The 16066-nt window shown below is 40.6% G+C and overlaps 1 protein-coding gene across 1 annotated transcript in view; it reads left to right on the top strand.

Annotated features, from left to right (window-relative positions):
* The window catches only part of LOC126174747 (uncharacterized PE-PGRS family protein PE_PGRS54-like), a 56343-nt gene extending 43383 nt beyond the window's left edge, over nt 1–12960 (top strand). Inside the window, exons 4-6 of the mRNA XM_049921070.1 lie at nt 4413–4442; nt 6730–6777; nt 12703–12960. Coding sequence (XP_049777027.1) covers nt 4413–4442; nt 6730–6777; nt 12703–12755 — 131 coding nt within the window. The 3' untranslated portion in view covers nt 12756–12960. The remainder of the gene's footprint in view (nt 1–4412; nt 4443–6729; nt 6778–12702) is intronic.
* The last annotated feature ends 3106 nt before the right edge of the window (nt 12961–16066 follow it).

The following is a 16066-nucleotide window of genomic DNA, read 5'->3' as shown; positions in this document are numbered from 1 at the left end:
GCCCTCAATGTCATGCTAAACGCTCTCCTTCCAGAAAACCTATAGACGCTTTTTCTCGTCACAGTGTCTGCTAATTTCCGATCATGGTTCCGCTGTATGAATGACACCTGAGACAGAGAACAGACTTGTAAATTATTTTCGCTAGAGGACTCAGTCATGTCATCTTCTTACAGCAATCACAAATACTAATTTGTGAACAGATGCACATAATGATTTTCATTGTACTGCACTAGAATCGTAATTTTATTCATCTTCCCATAGCGAAGCTGAAATTTGTATGCTTTTTCTAGTGGGAACCAGTAGTAACGGGAGAGATTCCACGTTGGACATAATGCTCAGTAGCTCGGTCCATACAGCTAGTTCAGTGTTACCAATTAGTTTCACCACCTGTAATAAAGGTCAGAGGCTTTTTCCGTGAAGGACTTGTCACAGCAATGAGGCTGTTTATTGAATACCTCTTTCCTTGGATAAAAAGGATGGTATAGTTACTCTGCATTAATTATGTCATCCTCATGAAAGCTCTCTTCGCTGATGTATGTACCATTCAAAAGTCACATTCCATAATAGGAGTGTCACAGTAAGTCGTATTTTTTAATCCACGAATTCCTTCAGGGTGTTACCTTCGTCTTGCTTTTATAAGTTCCTGCATTTACAGAATAAGCTATAGTTTCTCGGTATTTATATCAGTTGCATTTGGACTTTAAAAATGTTATATGCGTAAAGGCAAATTATTTTACCTGTTTATAGAAAACGTTACGGCAGGCATTCATGAGCTGCAGGAATGAGATTTATGTTCACCATTCTCGATGCTTAGGTGTTACACGGATACATTCAGTGTCTTGGCAATTTTTCGCGTTCATCTAGTATCACATTCACGATCTTCTACGAAATACAGGCTACTGGCACTTGTCAAACCGTGGTGATATTTGAAAGAAGCTGTTCAGCTAGAAAACTGAGAACACCATCATTTGTTTTTCGTCCGCTTCCATCGGAAAACAGAATTACTTCTCTCTTACCCAGATACCAAATCTCTTAAAGATATATATACTTTTTACTCTCCATAACGAAGCTGTTGATTCCGTACTCACGTATGATTTTGAGCATTATGATATTGGGAAAAATCAATTAGATTAACTTCCAAGTCATATTCCTTAATACGTTGTGGTCTGTAACATTTTCAATAATCGTTCTAATTGTAAGGACTCTGTAGCTCAGTTCGAAGTATGGCATACGCAGTATTACGAGTAGAAGACCAAGGTCGCACAGGCGTGTATGATGCTGATCCGCCGCACAGTCCAGATACTGCACCATGCGATTTCCATCTGAAAAAAATCTGAGGAGAAATACATTTTGCCTGATGAGGAAGTTCACACAGTGATTCTCCAATAACTGCGTGACCAAGGTGAAGCTTTCTGTATCAGAGGCACTCATCGATTGGTAGAACTTCCGATTGTTGCTACATGGACTTGGTGACTCGGCTGAATAATAGTGTGATGCTCCTTTGTCACTTTGAAGTATAGTGCAGTATTCAATAAAAGATATTTGACCTGCCAAAATACTGAGAGATTTACATTTTGAAGTCCCCTCGTAGTTGCTATAGCTCTTACCGATTAATCAGTCGAGAACTTATTGAAATAACTATCATTAATTCTGTCTTTTTCAAAGATGATGCTTTGCGTTTTCTAAAAATACAGTCCGCAGCTCGTGGTCGTGCGGTAGCGTTCTCGCTTCCCGCACCCGGGTTCCCGGGTTCGATTCCCGGCGGGGTCAGGGATTTTCTCTGCCTCGTGATGACTGGGTGTTGTGTGATGTCCTTATGTTAGTAAGGTTTAAGTAGTTCCAAGTTCTAAGGGACTGATGACCTTAGATGTTAAGTCCCATAGTTCTCAGAGCCATTTGAACCATTTCGAACTAAAAATACAGAAAACTAGCCGTATTACCTATACACAAGTAACAACGGCATACACTCAGTTGGCTGCATCGGAATGCCGGGTCATTCACAGTAAATCTATCTATCTACATCCGAATCCCGCTCCAGCTACTGCCGGGTCTGGGTGCTGACGAGTCCTCTCCATTTGGCTCGGTCCTCCCACCACTTCTCTTCCTCCACTTGCTGCCAGGTCACACCTCTCCTTTCAACAGATATTCTCACTCCCATTTTCCACCGTGTTCTTGGGCGCCCTCTAGGTCTTTTCCCATCCATCTTTAGTTTTTCCATAATTTTGGGGAGTCTCTGCCCATGCATCCTCTTAACATGCCCATGCCATCTTAATCTCTTTCTTTCAATTTCTTCTCTCATACTTTCTTGTTTGAGATCCTTTCTAATCTCTACGTTCCTTACTCTGTCCATTCTTGTTTTTCCCTTAACTGCTCTGAGAAATTTCATTTCCCCTGCTTTCTGTCATTGTCCATGTTTCTCCACCATAGGTGACAATAGGGATGTAATAATTCTTATACATAAGGAATTTTGCTCTTTCTGAAACTTCATTATTCCAAATCAGATGGTTTATTGTTTGGTAGAAATTGCCTCCCTTCTGTAACCTCCTATTAATTTCGTTAGTTATTCTTCCATCCCTAGATATTTCACTCCCTAAATAAGTGAAACTTTCTACCACTTTGAGGGGTTCTCCATTCAAGGTAATATTTCCGTTGATTCCTTTCTCTCTTCCAAGTACCATTACTTCACTCTTATCTTTATTTATTTTTAATCCATACCTCTTCATTCTTTCCTTCCACACATCAAGCTGTAACTGTACATCTACCTCTTTATCACCCCATATTACCATATCATCTGCAAAAATGATCTTTTTGTCTTTTTCTTTTACTATATCTTTAACTGCCCTATTCATTCCCTCCATCACAACATTAAAAAGCGCAGCAGATAGAATACTTCCTTACTTAAGTCCTTGTCTTATTTCGAAGTATTCAGAGTTCCCCAGTGGTGTTCTAATTCTACAATTGTGGCCTCTGTACATTGGCTTTATAACATTAATGTATCCATCTTCTATATCTATCTTCTTCAGTTCTTCCCAGAGTCTTTCCCTGTCAACTGAGTCATATGCCTTTTCTATGTCTATAAAAACCATTATCACCCTTTTGTTATACTCCCAACTTTTTTCCATCAGCTGACGGATAGAAAATATCAGGTCGATCGTGCTACTTCCTTTCCTAAACCAATGCTGTTCTTCACTCAGCTCCTTTTCTATCTTTTCACTTATTCGATTTAGTAAAATTCTTTCAAAAATCTTGGCTGTATGACTCATGAGGGTTATTCCTCTGTAGTTTTTACAAAGTCTTTTATTGCCTTTCTTGAAGATGGGAACAATGTCTCCTGTTCTCCAGTAAATTGCGCATAAAGATCTGCATGTATAATTATGATGACAATAATGACAATTACGACTGTAATGATTGCTGTGTGTTAAGAAACCTCGGTAGAAACATCACGACCTTTTTAATTTAGCGACACTTTATTATAATATAATATTAATAATGGAAAGACAATAATGGAAAGACAAGAGGTATTTTCATATTTTTAAACATAGATAGCCAGAAAAACAATCAGCTATCATGTATCCAAAGCAGTTTTCGAAATAATTTTATAAAACATTTGTCTCCTATTTCACTCCTTTTCGTTGATATAACTTTCAAAATGCTTTATTAGTTCTTCAATAATGATTTATTTCCAAATAAACTTTCACCCATTATTTTTCCTCCTTAGTGGTTAAATCTCCAAAGTTGCTAAAACACGTATTTCTTTTATTTCTGGCTGAGAAATCAAACACCAATTTTCGTAGTTCTAGCTGCAAAATTGCCTTAACAGCGACATATTTTCAAATAGCTTTTCATCCACTATTTCACCCCCTGAGGAGTGGAATGTGAACTAACCCTTTTTAAGCGACCCCTACGGTATAAGACTTCTGTCCCTAATTTCTATCCTTAGCACTTTGGTTTTCAAAGGAACCATCCAGGCATTTGCTCTAGGTCTCCAGTCAGCTCAGCCTTCAGAAATATGCATTTATTCTGATCTTTCACGTTTTACGATGGCATCCATCCACCTTGCATTGGACCGTCTTCTGCACTGTTTTCGTCTCTTGGAATCTAGCAAAGAACTTCCTTGCTCCATCTAGCATCCATTCGCCTAGCTACATGTCATACTCACTTTTCGTAAAAGTCGTAATTTCGTCTTGCCGTTGGCTCCCTAAACCATTTACTAATTCTTCTTTTGTTACTAGCAATCCAAAAAAGTAACTCTCCTTTGCTTCTTGAGTAATGTGTAGTTTTGATATGATTTTTGAATTGCAGTTTCATGTTTCACTGCAATTTATAGTTCACTTCATTATTAAATTTAAAGTACTAACTGTAATGTGTATTTATAAAAGATGAGTAAAACACTAATGTATTCTGTTCTTCAGTTTCAGGAAACTTTGGTACTCCCGGATTCGGTAAGTTTTCACAGTCAATCACTATTATTTGAAAAAATTTTAAGTAATGTACACTAAAAGAATAGCTATTACCTGATTTTCGACATACAAAAATGCAACATACGAGATAACTGAGCAAAAATCCCGGAGAAGTTTATGCTATTTTGTCGCAGTGAACTGCGTTTCTTTTAAATTTTTATTTTATGTTACAGTTTTGTACAGTCAAAAATTTATCGTCTCCTATTAACCTAGTGAACAGACAAGAAATAATAAACAGGAATGAAGATACTAAGTTCTTAAGCGTCCATGTTGATGAAAACTTAACTGGAAAAACCATGTAGTGGCCCTTCTCTAAAATTTTAACGCTCGCCAAATGTTGCCAGAACAATTACTGTCAACTAGGGATGAGGAAGTCAGTAAGCTAACACATTTTCCTTCACATATTTTGATACGCTGATGTCTTACGCGAAAATATTCTGGGATAATTCTTCACATAGACAAAAAGTATTTACTGCATAAAGGAAAGTAATTAGAATTATACATGGAGTTGACAAACATACATCATGTAGGCTTCTCTTTAAGCAGATGCGAATATTAACCACTGCCTCACTGCACATTTATTTACTTAAGAATTTTTTTTATCGTCACACCAACCGAGTTCGAGGGAAGCGCTCTTTGTCTAATCGCAGACTGCAGGTTTCGACTACTGGTCAGATTCAAGTTGTCACAGAACATCAGCACAGCTACTGGTAAAGCTTAAGCAACTACTGTTTTGGTCATACCGTAAAACTATTCTACAGCCACATATTTGAACTCATGAACCAAGAAAGGCAGGATCAAGTAAAAGTACAAAGTAATTTATGTCATGTCCTATACAAGCTCTCCAGATCGGCCTCTGACTAAGCTATAGATGATTTGAAAAATTATGGTTATAACATATGTATAGAGTTACTGTTTCTGCGCTGTGTTAATGTGTATCAGTCTCTAAAGTCTTGTGGATCAAACCGTCTAGATCGCTTATTATACTTCTTTATGTATGACGTTCTTTCGGCTACTGCCTTCATCTGACCAACATTTTAACTTATAAAACTATGTTCAGTGTCATTATAAATGAAACCTAAAAAGTACAACCTCTTTTACCACATGACGATATGGTGTGCGTTTATTGACGTATTCAGACTTCCATGATGTTCAAAGTGCCTGACTGTAATTGGTATATATCCTGACAACGCTTTTTAGTGGATTAATCACAAATGAAGATGGCAACGTGGTGCCGAACCAGCAATGCGAATATGACATATTTTAAGTGATCGTGACGTAATCAATTATTATTCAAACATTTATGAAGCTCACATATTTCCAATTGGCAGAACGTCTATTCTCAAAAAAAACTCTTCGATTCTGTTCTGCATTTACTTGTTTCCTTAAAAATAAATGTTCACTACATACATATTTTCTTTTTTCCGGAATGTTTTAAAAGAGCGTGTAGATCGTGCTTCACTCTTAATCTCTAGCCTCTTAGTTATTTCACGCGTCCTTCTCCTTCCTAAACACTATGATCCCGCTTTACCATGTTAACAGAAAATCTTGAAACATTGGTCAAATACGAAACTTCAAGATACGTATACTAAGAAGTGAAATGTATCTCTTACTGAAATGACATATCTATCACTGACGTATATACACAAGCAGAAACAGTTTCGAGCTTTCAAAAGCACAATTCCATCACTAGCAGCAAAATGCACGAGAATAGAATAGGATGTTGAGGCTACTAGAAGACTGAGTGGGGTGGGATTGACATGCAGGAACAACAGAGGGATACGTTGCAAGTAAAGCTACATACGAAAATCATGACGCTATTGACACATTTCAGTCATCCTTCCAAAATTATCCGTTACATGTGTCTTATTTTCGTATACTCACGGTTGCTTTGTTAATTAATTAATCTATACAACTGTTCTTGAATCTCATTGCTTCGTAATAATTATAGGTTTCATTAACATTTACGTGAGTGCAAGTTCAGGTATGTACAACGGAAACTATGAATGAAAGTGTAAGCTTCGGCATACTTATTTACTAGCGGGTCGCCGTATATTATACTGTTAACCTCTGCAGCAGGTCTGTCAGAGAAGAAGCCAAAAGGTAACCTTGAATAGATACTGTCCATCCGCAACAAAAAATCAAAGACTTCCACGCCGAATCAGAACTAGCTTAACAATTGCGGCCTCCGTTCGAGTGTGATAGTCAATAGTTTCCTGCAGCTTTGTTGTGACCCTGAAACTAACGTCGTCTCCACTTCTGTCAACAGGTGGCAGCGGCAGCGGCAGCTTCTCCAGTTCTAGCAGCAGCAGTTCCAGTAAGTGGCGCACAGATGGCGACGCTGTCTGCTTTCATACACCCGCGGTTGTAATAAGTGATACAACTGATTCGTGTAGTGCAATCGCCGTAGAAATGTGTTTAGATGGTCTCTCCAGTCTTAATCGATTAGATGCAATACATCTCGAGACAAAAATTCGACGACTCATTTAATCCTGATATCGTACGAATGGCTTTTAATATCTGTTAATATCACTATTTCATGTTTAAAGGACATTTTGTTAACTTCTTGTAATAAGGGTCCATAGCCTCTATAATTTTAAAATAAAATCGTGTTCATTTTAAATGCAGCATATCTTGAATGGACCACGCACATCACAGCAGGGATTTATGTAGATAAAAGTGTGTACTTTTAGTACCGTATACTGGAGTGCATGCCTGAAACAATCTAAGACTTTCTTAGTTCTGATGTCCGTTTGTTCATTGAGAGTATTTTCTGGTAGCCCTTTCAAGACATTTAAATCTCTGTTTCTCGCAGAGATTACATTAATCTACCTTTCTTCTTCCTATGCAGTACCATCAAAGATTTTTGATTTCAGCTAATATTATGACTGTAATTACGCAGATATCCACTAAATGATGATCCATACATCCCATTTATGCTTGTGAGCTCTCTGAATCTCTCGGAGAAACACTTACCTGTCTGCTACTCTTATAAACTTTCATATTTACCACATTTGATTTTATAAATTCCTGATTGTATCGTGGGTGGTGTACCTGATTATTTTGCCCACGTTGTTGGCAGCGTGCCCAGTTGCACGTAGCCTATATAACGCTTCCAAAGGCAACTAAAATTTAATTTCCAATGTTTCATATAATTACTGTCAGAATTTTAAAATTGTCACAATCTACTCATTTAATAGGTATACTCTTATGTTAAAGGCTTAATATAGTAAGACAAATGCACGGTCACATTAATGTAACCAATATGCAATAACTACTCGCAGACGCCAGTGGATCCACTAGCAGTAAAGGGTATTTGGCGAGCAGGAGGGGACGTGAAACGCAGTGCAATCGTTGTCGCAATGCGAGAATGGAGCGATTTATCTGACTTCCAAAAAGGCACGATCATTAGCTTTTGGACCAAGGGTGGAAGCATTTCCTAAATGGCTAAGTTCGTAAACTTTTCACATGCCGCTGTAGTCAAAGTATACCGAGCAGTTTTTCCATTGTGTACAAACTCTATGGGTTTATCGATGAGAGGATCCGGAACAAGAAATGTTTAATGAACTTATGTCCGGAAATGCATGGTTTCCATATTAGAGACCATTTATTCAATCATACTTTATTACAGAGATTGCGGTCCAATACGCGCTGTACCATGCAGCCACAGTTACAGTACGCATGGTTTCCTCCTAGAGGGTTATGCTGTTCCTCATACGTCATGCACTAGCGGCCTCTCCTGCTATGGTCCTCCTGTTGTGTCCGATTCACTTCACTGCTGACTCCCCTTGTAGGGGATGTGGTACAGCGTTGTACACAATCGTTCCGTATTCCAATTGAGAGCTTGCCGACATGGTGTTTACTTACGGAAAGGCAAATGGCAACGGGTGGCGTGCAGCAAGGTTGTATGAGGAGTTTCATCCCCACCGACAACCACCACAGTATTCAATGTCTGCAACAGTGTTTCGCCGTTTGTGTGAGACAAGATCGTTTCAGGAAGTAGGAAATAATGAAGGACTTACCCGAAATGTTCGCACACCAGACTTGGAGGAAAATGTGATTAACACTGTGGAAGGCGATCGCTATGTCAGTACCAGGCAGTTGGTCCTCGAGTACAGGGTGTGGAACATTCTCCATGATAATTGTTACTACCCTTATCAATTACAGCGTGTGGAGGGCTTACTAGCAACAGACTTCCCACATCCGGAGCAGTTTTGTCATTGGTTTCTTAACCGGGCAACAACGATTCCGGGATTTGTGTCATCCATCCTACCCACAGATGAGGCCACCTTTATGCGGAGTGGTATCTTCAACTTTCATAACGGTCATTTGTGGGATAGTATGCAGAAACCTCATAGTATGGTGCCAGCGAATTATCGGCATCGGTGCAGCCGGAATGTTGGACCTGAATAATTGGTGACTGTATTTTGGGACCAGTCTTCCTTCTACATCGCATAACAGGCCCGAACTATAGGCGTTTCTTGCAGGTGACCCCGCTTCCTTGCTATTGATGCTTCGAAGTGTTATGTGGCTGTTACATGATGCTGCTCCAGCCCATTTCGCCATTAACGTCCGGACACATCTCAATCGTGTCTTGCATGGCCGATGAATCGGACGAGGGGATCCAGTTGCACGGCCTGCTTATTCACCGCATCTCAACCCTTTATGGTTATGGGTCATGGTGCCATCTCAGAAGTATCGTGTATGGAGAGCACGTTCCAGATGGGGAGACACTGAATCAGCGTATTCATGTTGCCTTTGACACTGCTCGGATGCAGCCTGGTCGATGTAAACGTGTGACACAGAACGTGCTACTGCGCTTACACGCATGGATTGAGGCACATGAAAACCATTTTCAGCACATACTGTAACTGTGGCTACATAGTACAGCGCGTATTAGACCGCAGTCTCTGTTAAGCAACATGCATTTCTGGAAATAGTTTCATTAGACCTTTTTTGTTCCGTATCCTCTCACAGATCAACCCCTGCAGTTTGCTCACGGTGGAGAAAATCGCTCTGTATTTAATGAATAGCAGATTTTTTTAAAGAGATATCGTAATCGACATTGACTGTAGAAATTATTTTTCTTTATTACTGTAATTTCACCCTTAATGCCATATCAAATGGCACAGAGCAGAAGACTGTGCTTCGGCACACGTCAAACTTCAAAAATCCTGCGCTATCCAATATGTACACATATCATCGTTTAATATGAGTCTCTTTTCTTTTAAAAACTTCTATACGACTGTGATCCCCAACGGTTAGAAGTTAATCAGTACAATTAATTGTTGTTCAGCTTAAGTATCTTCATGGCTATAAGAAAAGGGGGAAGGGGCGGCGGAACGTCAGTGAAAAATTCTATTCAAGTAAACCGTATAGCTCTGCATGGGGACGCATGGTTTTGAACCATCGTCTTCTTGAATACCAGTCCAGTGTGATAATCACTGCGATGCCTCGTACATTCAAACTACCTTAGGAAAACGGTTGGAAAGCTAAATGTGTGCCGAATGTTAGTCTTTCCCAGTGATCGCTCTGCAAATTGAGCCACCAGAAAATACCTCTGTTGGAAAAACGTTGCCGTCTAAAGAGAAAGACCCCAATATGAGTTCTGATCCACCACACAATTATCATTTACTAGCTGTACCCGTCCAAGAGTTGCTGTGTCTCGGTCTGGTTAAACGGAAAAGGAAAGAGAAAGCATACGTTTCTGATATGTATGGGAATTGGGTATACGTCCTAATCACCCCCCCCCCCCCACCCTACTCTCTGTCTATTCTATCTTCTCCTTCCGCTCTCTCTCCATTTCCTCCTCCCCCCCTTTCTCTCTCTCTCTCTCTCTCTCTCTGTCCATCACCTCCTCCACCTTTCTATGTTCATCTTTTCCTTCCTCTCTCTCTCCACCATCACCAACCACCTTCCTCTATCCATCTCCTCCCACCAGCTTTCTACGTCCAGTTCCTCCCACCTCTCTGTCCATCTCTTCCTCCCTCCCTCTTTAAGACATTCGGCCTTGTTCATTATTATGGAGAATTCAGATTCTGTAGTAGTATTCTGATCATAAGCCAATAAGACGTGTATACCACTTTCCTTTTTGCTAAGAAAGCTACAGCATCGCATATTTTATGTATGTATTTATATATTATAAGTACTAAAAGTATATAGCCTCTGTCTGTCCAAATGTTCATTAGAGTATTGTGTGAAATCTAAGGCAAATTGGTCAAGAACGTTTCGAGATTTTTGGTAATAACGTGTACATTAAATATTTATTTATATATATTAAAAATAGGTATATAAAACTTGCGTTGCTTTAATGCAACATCTTGTCAAAATTTCAAAGCAATCGGTGATGAACGTTCGGGGATTTCCAGTATTGAAGAAACGAACATTTACAATTTTATATAGATTTACATACATATTTATGTACACTACTGGCCATTAAAATTGCTACACCACGAAGATGACGTGCTTCAGACGCGAAATTTAACCGACAGAAAGAAGATGCTTTGATACGCAAATGTTTAGCTTTTCAGAGCATTCACACAAGTTTGGCGCCGGTGGCGACACCTACAACGTGCTGACTTAAGGAAAGTTACTGATCGATTTCTCATACACAAACAGCAGTTGACCGGCGTTGCCTGGTGAAACGTTGTTGTGATGCCTCGTGTAAGGAGGATAAATGCGTACCATCACGTTTCCGACTTTGATAAAGATCGGATTGCAGCCTGTAGCGATTGCGGTTTATCGTATCGTGACATTTCTGCTCGCGTCGGTCGAGATCCAATAACTGTTAGCAGAATATGGAATCGGTGGGTTCAGGAGGGTAATACGGAACGCCGTCCTGGATCCCAACGGCCTCGTGTCACTAGCAGTCGAGATGGCAGGCATCTTTTCCGCATGGCTGTAACGGATCGTGCAGCCACGTCTCGATCCTTGAGCAAGACAACAACGATCTGCACGAACAGTTCGACGACGTTTGCAGCAGCATGGACTATCAGCTCGGAGACCATGGCTACGGTTACCCTTGACGCTACATCACAGACAGGAGCGGCTGCGATGGTGTACTCAACGACGAGTCTGGGTGCACGAATGGCAAAACGCCATTTTTTCGGATGAATCCAGGTTCTGTTTACAGGATCATGATAGTTGTATCCGTGTTTGGCGACATCGCGGTGAACGCACATTGGAAGCGTGTCTTTGTCATCGCCGTACTGGGGTATCGCCCGGCGTGATGGTATGGGGTGCCATTGGTTACACGTCTCGGTCACCTCTTGTTCACATTGACGGCACTTTGAACAGTGGACGTTACATTTCAGATGTGCTACTACCCGTGCCTCTCCCCTTCATTCGATCCCTGCGAAACCCTACATTTCAGCAGGATAATGCACGACTGCATGTTGCAGGTCTTGTATGGGCCTTTCTGGATACAGAAAATGTTCGACTGCTGCCCTGGCCAACACATTCTCCAGATCTCTCACCAACTGAAAACATGTGGTCAATGGTGGCCGAGCAACTGGCTCGTCACAGTACGCCAGTCACTACTCTTGATAAACTGTGGTATCGTGTTGAAGCTGCATGGGCAGTTGTACCTGTACATGCCATCCAAGCTCTGTTTGACTCAATGCCCAGGCGTATCAAGGCCGTCATTACGGCCAGAGGTGGTTGTTCTGGGTACTGATTTCTCAGGATCTATGCACCCAAATTGTGTGAAAATGTAATCACATGTTATTTCTAGTGTAATATATTTGTCCAATGAATACCCGTTTATCATCTGCATTTCTTCTTGGTGTAGCAATTTTAATGGCCAATAGTGTATTATGTCTGGCGCTCTAGTAGGTATATAAATCACTTACGTATTTGAATTAATGTTGTCTCATAATTTGAAAGTAATCGGTGAAGAACTTTTGCAGATTTAAATTTTAAGCAAAGGAACATTTTACATTTTTATGTATATTGGTTAGGACGGTATATAATAAAATTCATACGGTGAGCACGTAAATTTCAGGTGAGACGAAATGTCTGAAAAATACGGTTCATGCTCACAGTTTTGAGCGATATACGATTGCCATTTCTAACTCTGACTTCTATATTACGACACAGATAGCCGATTTCGGTCCATTCCACGTTGAGTGAACTGCAGTCATTTTTTGTCGAGCCTGTGTACACTTGAGAACATTCGTGAAATTATCCACTGTCTTTTCTGTATGGAGTTCTCTTCCTGACAAGGATGTTCTGCGTGTTGCAGGCTTCGGCGGCAGCGGCGGTCACTCCAAAGGACCCAAGGCGTACGGCCGCTAAGCAACCGTCGTAACTGGCCTGCCTTTCAGCTGGGCCTGGGTTTTCGACCCGTTTCATCAGTCACATCACCAGGAATCGTGGTTTTCCGTCCATGTGTCAAAGAAGACATATTCATCGACTTTATGTGATACCATGTGATATTAAAGACAACAGTACTGATGTGTCATTATCTCTTCATATTACGCGAAATAAATTTTTCATGCTATTTGAGTGTATTTCATTTCTTCTTTCGATTTTTGGTACAAATGATATCGATTTAATGCTGGTTAAAATATTTCCAAAACATAAATTTTACATTTCATATACGAGGGTTGGAACTTACATAATGACAACTATTTATTCACAACCGATACAAAAGAGTTACATGTTTGCGACTGTTACTGTCCTTCAAAGTAGTCACCAGCGTTGTGTAGAACCCGTTACCAGCGATGTGGAAGGCGTAGTATACTGCTAGCAGAGCCTGTTCTGTTGATGGTGCGAATGGAGCGGTCTACTGCCTGTCGAGTCTCTGGAAAAGTTCTGAAACGAATGCTACGAAGCGGATCCTTCATCTTCTGAATCAAATCAAAGTCACAAGGACTTAGGTCCGGGGAGTATGGTGGATGGTACAGTATTTCAGTCCCATCGACTGAACAGAGCAGTCCAGCTTGCGCTGTATGCGCCCGCACATTGTCGTGCAAAATGATGGGTGGGCTGCGCAGAAAGTGTCGCCGCTTCTTTCGCAAAGCTGGTCGCAGGTGATGCTCTAAAAACGAACAGTAATACTGTGCATTGACAATCTGCAGTGGAGGAACGTAATGCGTTAGGATAACACCATCACACTCGTACACGAGAATCACCATAACTTTCTCCATACTGGGGCGCTGACGCACTTTCGACTTTCGCGGCGACCCAAGCATTCCTTCAGGATGCGATGCACAGTCGTATGCACTGATCCGGTTTCGTGGGCGAGTCACGAATCGTATGGCATCGATCACTGTCCACTAACGCGGCAACAGCATGCACTTCTACTTCAGAGACGCTAGGACGACCTGCCCTATGTATGTCTGCCACAGTTTGCCGACATTCGTTGAAGGCATTTACTCAACGTTCCACTGTTCTGTACAACAATGCCGATTCCCCGTACGCCTCTTGAAGAGCTTGATGACACTGTCGTGCTGTACGACCTCTGGCACATTCAATCTTGATCCCACTCCGGTGTTCCTTTTTCGAAAGCATAGTGACACCGTTATGTTAGACCGCTAGCTCACAAGTGACTGTTTCCCTCGATTGTGCGCACGCTGGTGAAGTGGGACGGGCGAATCCATTTGCTCGAAGGTAATTTAGGTCTGTCAACAACATGTGCAATCAGCGACGATGGTAGATTCCATTGCACAGTGTTGCCACTATTTAAGTTCCAACCTACGTATTTGTTCATTCAAGCGATATGTTGTCCTTAGCTGCTATGTAAATATTTTAATTGCAATACCGTTTGTGCAACTACCTGTATAAGTAGTACTTAATAAAATCCTTGACATCTTCTAGCATAAATAGCGCAACAGTTGATAGCAGTACACAGCCAATGTAGAAACACTTCTTTTCCACTTTCTAAAACCCTAGGATGTGGGCAAAGAACTAGCATGAAGTTACCATTTTTCAACAAAAATGTCTGCTGTGTATGTGTTTCAAAATTTTGGGCACTTTCGTCATCAGAAGTAATATACAAGTTACCATCACTTAGAAATTTTAGAAAACAGGTATTCTTCCAGAGCGTAAGGAAGGAATAAACAAAATAATCTATGAAACAAGGAAGACGAGAACAGACTCTTGAGAAGTATAGATCCAGTATCTAATTTCTTCTTATGGTATCCCTGCAGCGAAAATAAGTGCTAAACTGTCACGTAATTATTACAATGTCACAAAATCATTTCGTTATTAATTGTTCTTGTTGTTGTTGTGGTCTTCAGTCTTGAGACTTGTTTGATGCAGCTCTTCATTCTATTCTATCCTGTGCAAGCTTCTTCATCTCCCAGTACCTACTGCAGCCTACATCCTTCTGAATCTGCATAGTGTATTCATCTCTTCGTCTCCCTCTACGATTTTTACCCACCACGCTGCCCTCCAGTAGTAAATTGGTGATCCCTTGATGCCTTAGAACATGTCCTGCCAACCGATCCCTTCTTCTGGTCAAGTTGTGCCACAAACTCCTCTTCTCCCCAAATTCTATTCAATACCTCCTCATTAGTTATGTGATCTACCCATCTAATCTTCAGCATTCTTCTGTAGCACCATATTTCGTAAGCTTCTATTCTCTTCTTATCCAAACTATTTATCGTCCATGTTTCACTTCCATACATGGCTACACTCCATACAAATACTTTCAGAAACGACTTCATGACACTTAAATCTATGCTCGATGTTAAATTTCTCTTCTTCAGAAACGCTTTCCTTGCCATTGCCTGTCTACATTTTATGTCCTCTCTACTTCGACCATGTACACAACCTTCTTTCATGATTCTTGAACCAAGTGTTAGCTATGATTAAGTTATGCTCTGCGCAAAATTCTACCAGGCGGCTTTCTCTTTCATTTCTTAGCCCCAATCCATATTCACCTACTATGTTTCCTTCTCTCCCTTTTCCTACTCTCGAATTCCAATCACCCATGACTATTAAATTTTCATCTCCCTTCACTACCTGAATAATTTCTTTTATCTCATCATACATTTGGTTCCTAGGAGGAAGTTATTGTCTGTTCTACAAGATTATGGAATAGGAGACAAACTTTTGCAAGCAATTAAAGGTCTTTACACGGATAGTCAGGCAGCAGTTAGAGTTGACGGTAAATTGAGTTCATGGTTCAGAGTAGTTTCAGGGGTAAGACAAGGCTGCAACCTGTCTCCACTGTTGTTCATATTATTTATGGATCATATGTTGAAAACAATAGACTGGCTGGGTGAGATTAAGATATGTGAACACAAAATAAGCAGTCTTGCATATGCGGATGACTTAGTTGTGATGGCAGATTCGATTGAAAGTTTGCAAAGTAATATTTCAGAGCTACATCAGAAATGTAAGGACTATGGTATGAAGATTAGCATCTCCAGAACGAAAGTAATGTCAGTGGGAAAGAAATATAAACGGATTGAGTGCCAAATAGGAGGAACAAAGTTAGAACAGGTGGACGGTTTCAAGTACTTAGGATGCATATTCTCACAGGATGGCAACATAGTGAAAGAACTGGAAGCGAGGTGTAGCAAAGCTAATGCAGTGAGCGCTCAGCTACGATCTACTCTCTTCTGCAAGAAGGAAGTCAGTACCAAGACTAAGTTATC

The sequence above is a fragment of the Schistocerca cancellata genome, chromosome 1, assembly GCF_023864275.1.
Source record: "Schistocerca cancellata isolate TAMUIC-IGC-003103 chromosome 1, iqSchCanc2.1, whole genome shotgun sequence".
NCBI lineage: Eukaryota > Metazoa > Arthropoda > Insecta > Orthoptera > Acrididae > Schistocerca > Schistocerca cancellata.
Note: the sequence above shows the minus strand (reverse complement) of the source record. Positions and strands in the feature narration are given on the sequence as shown.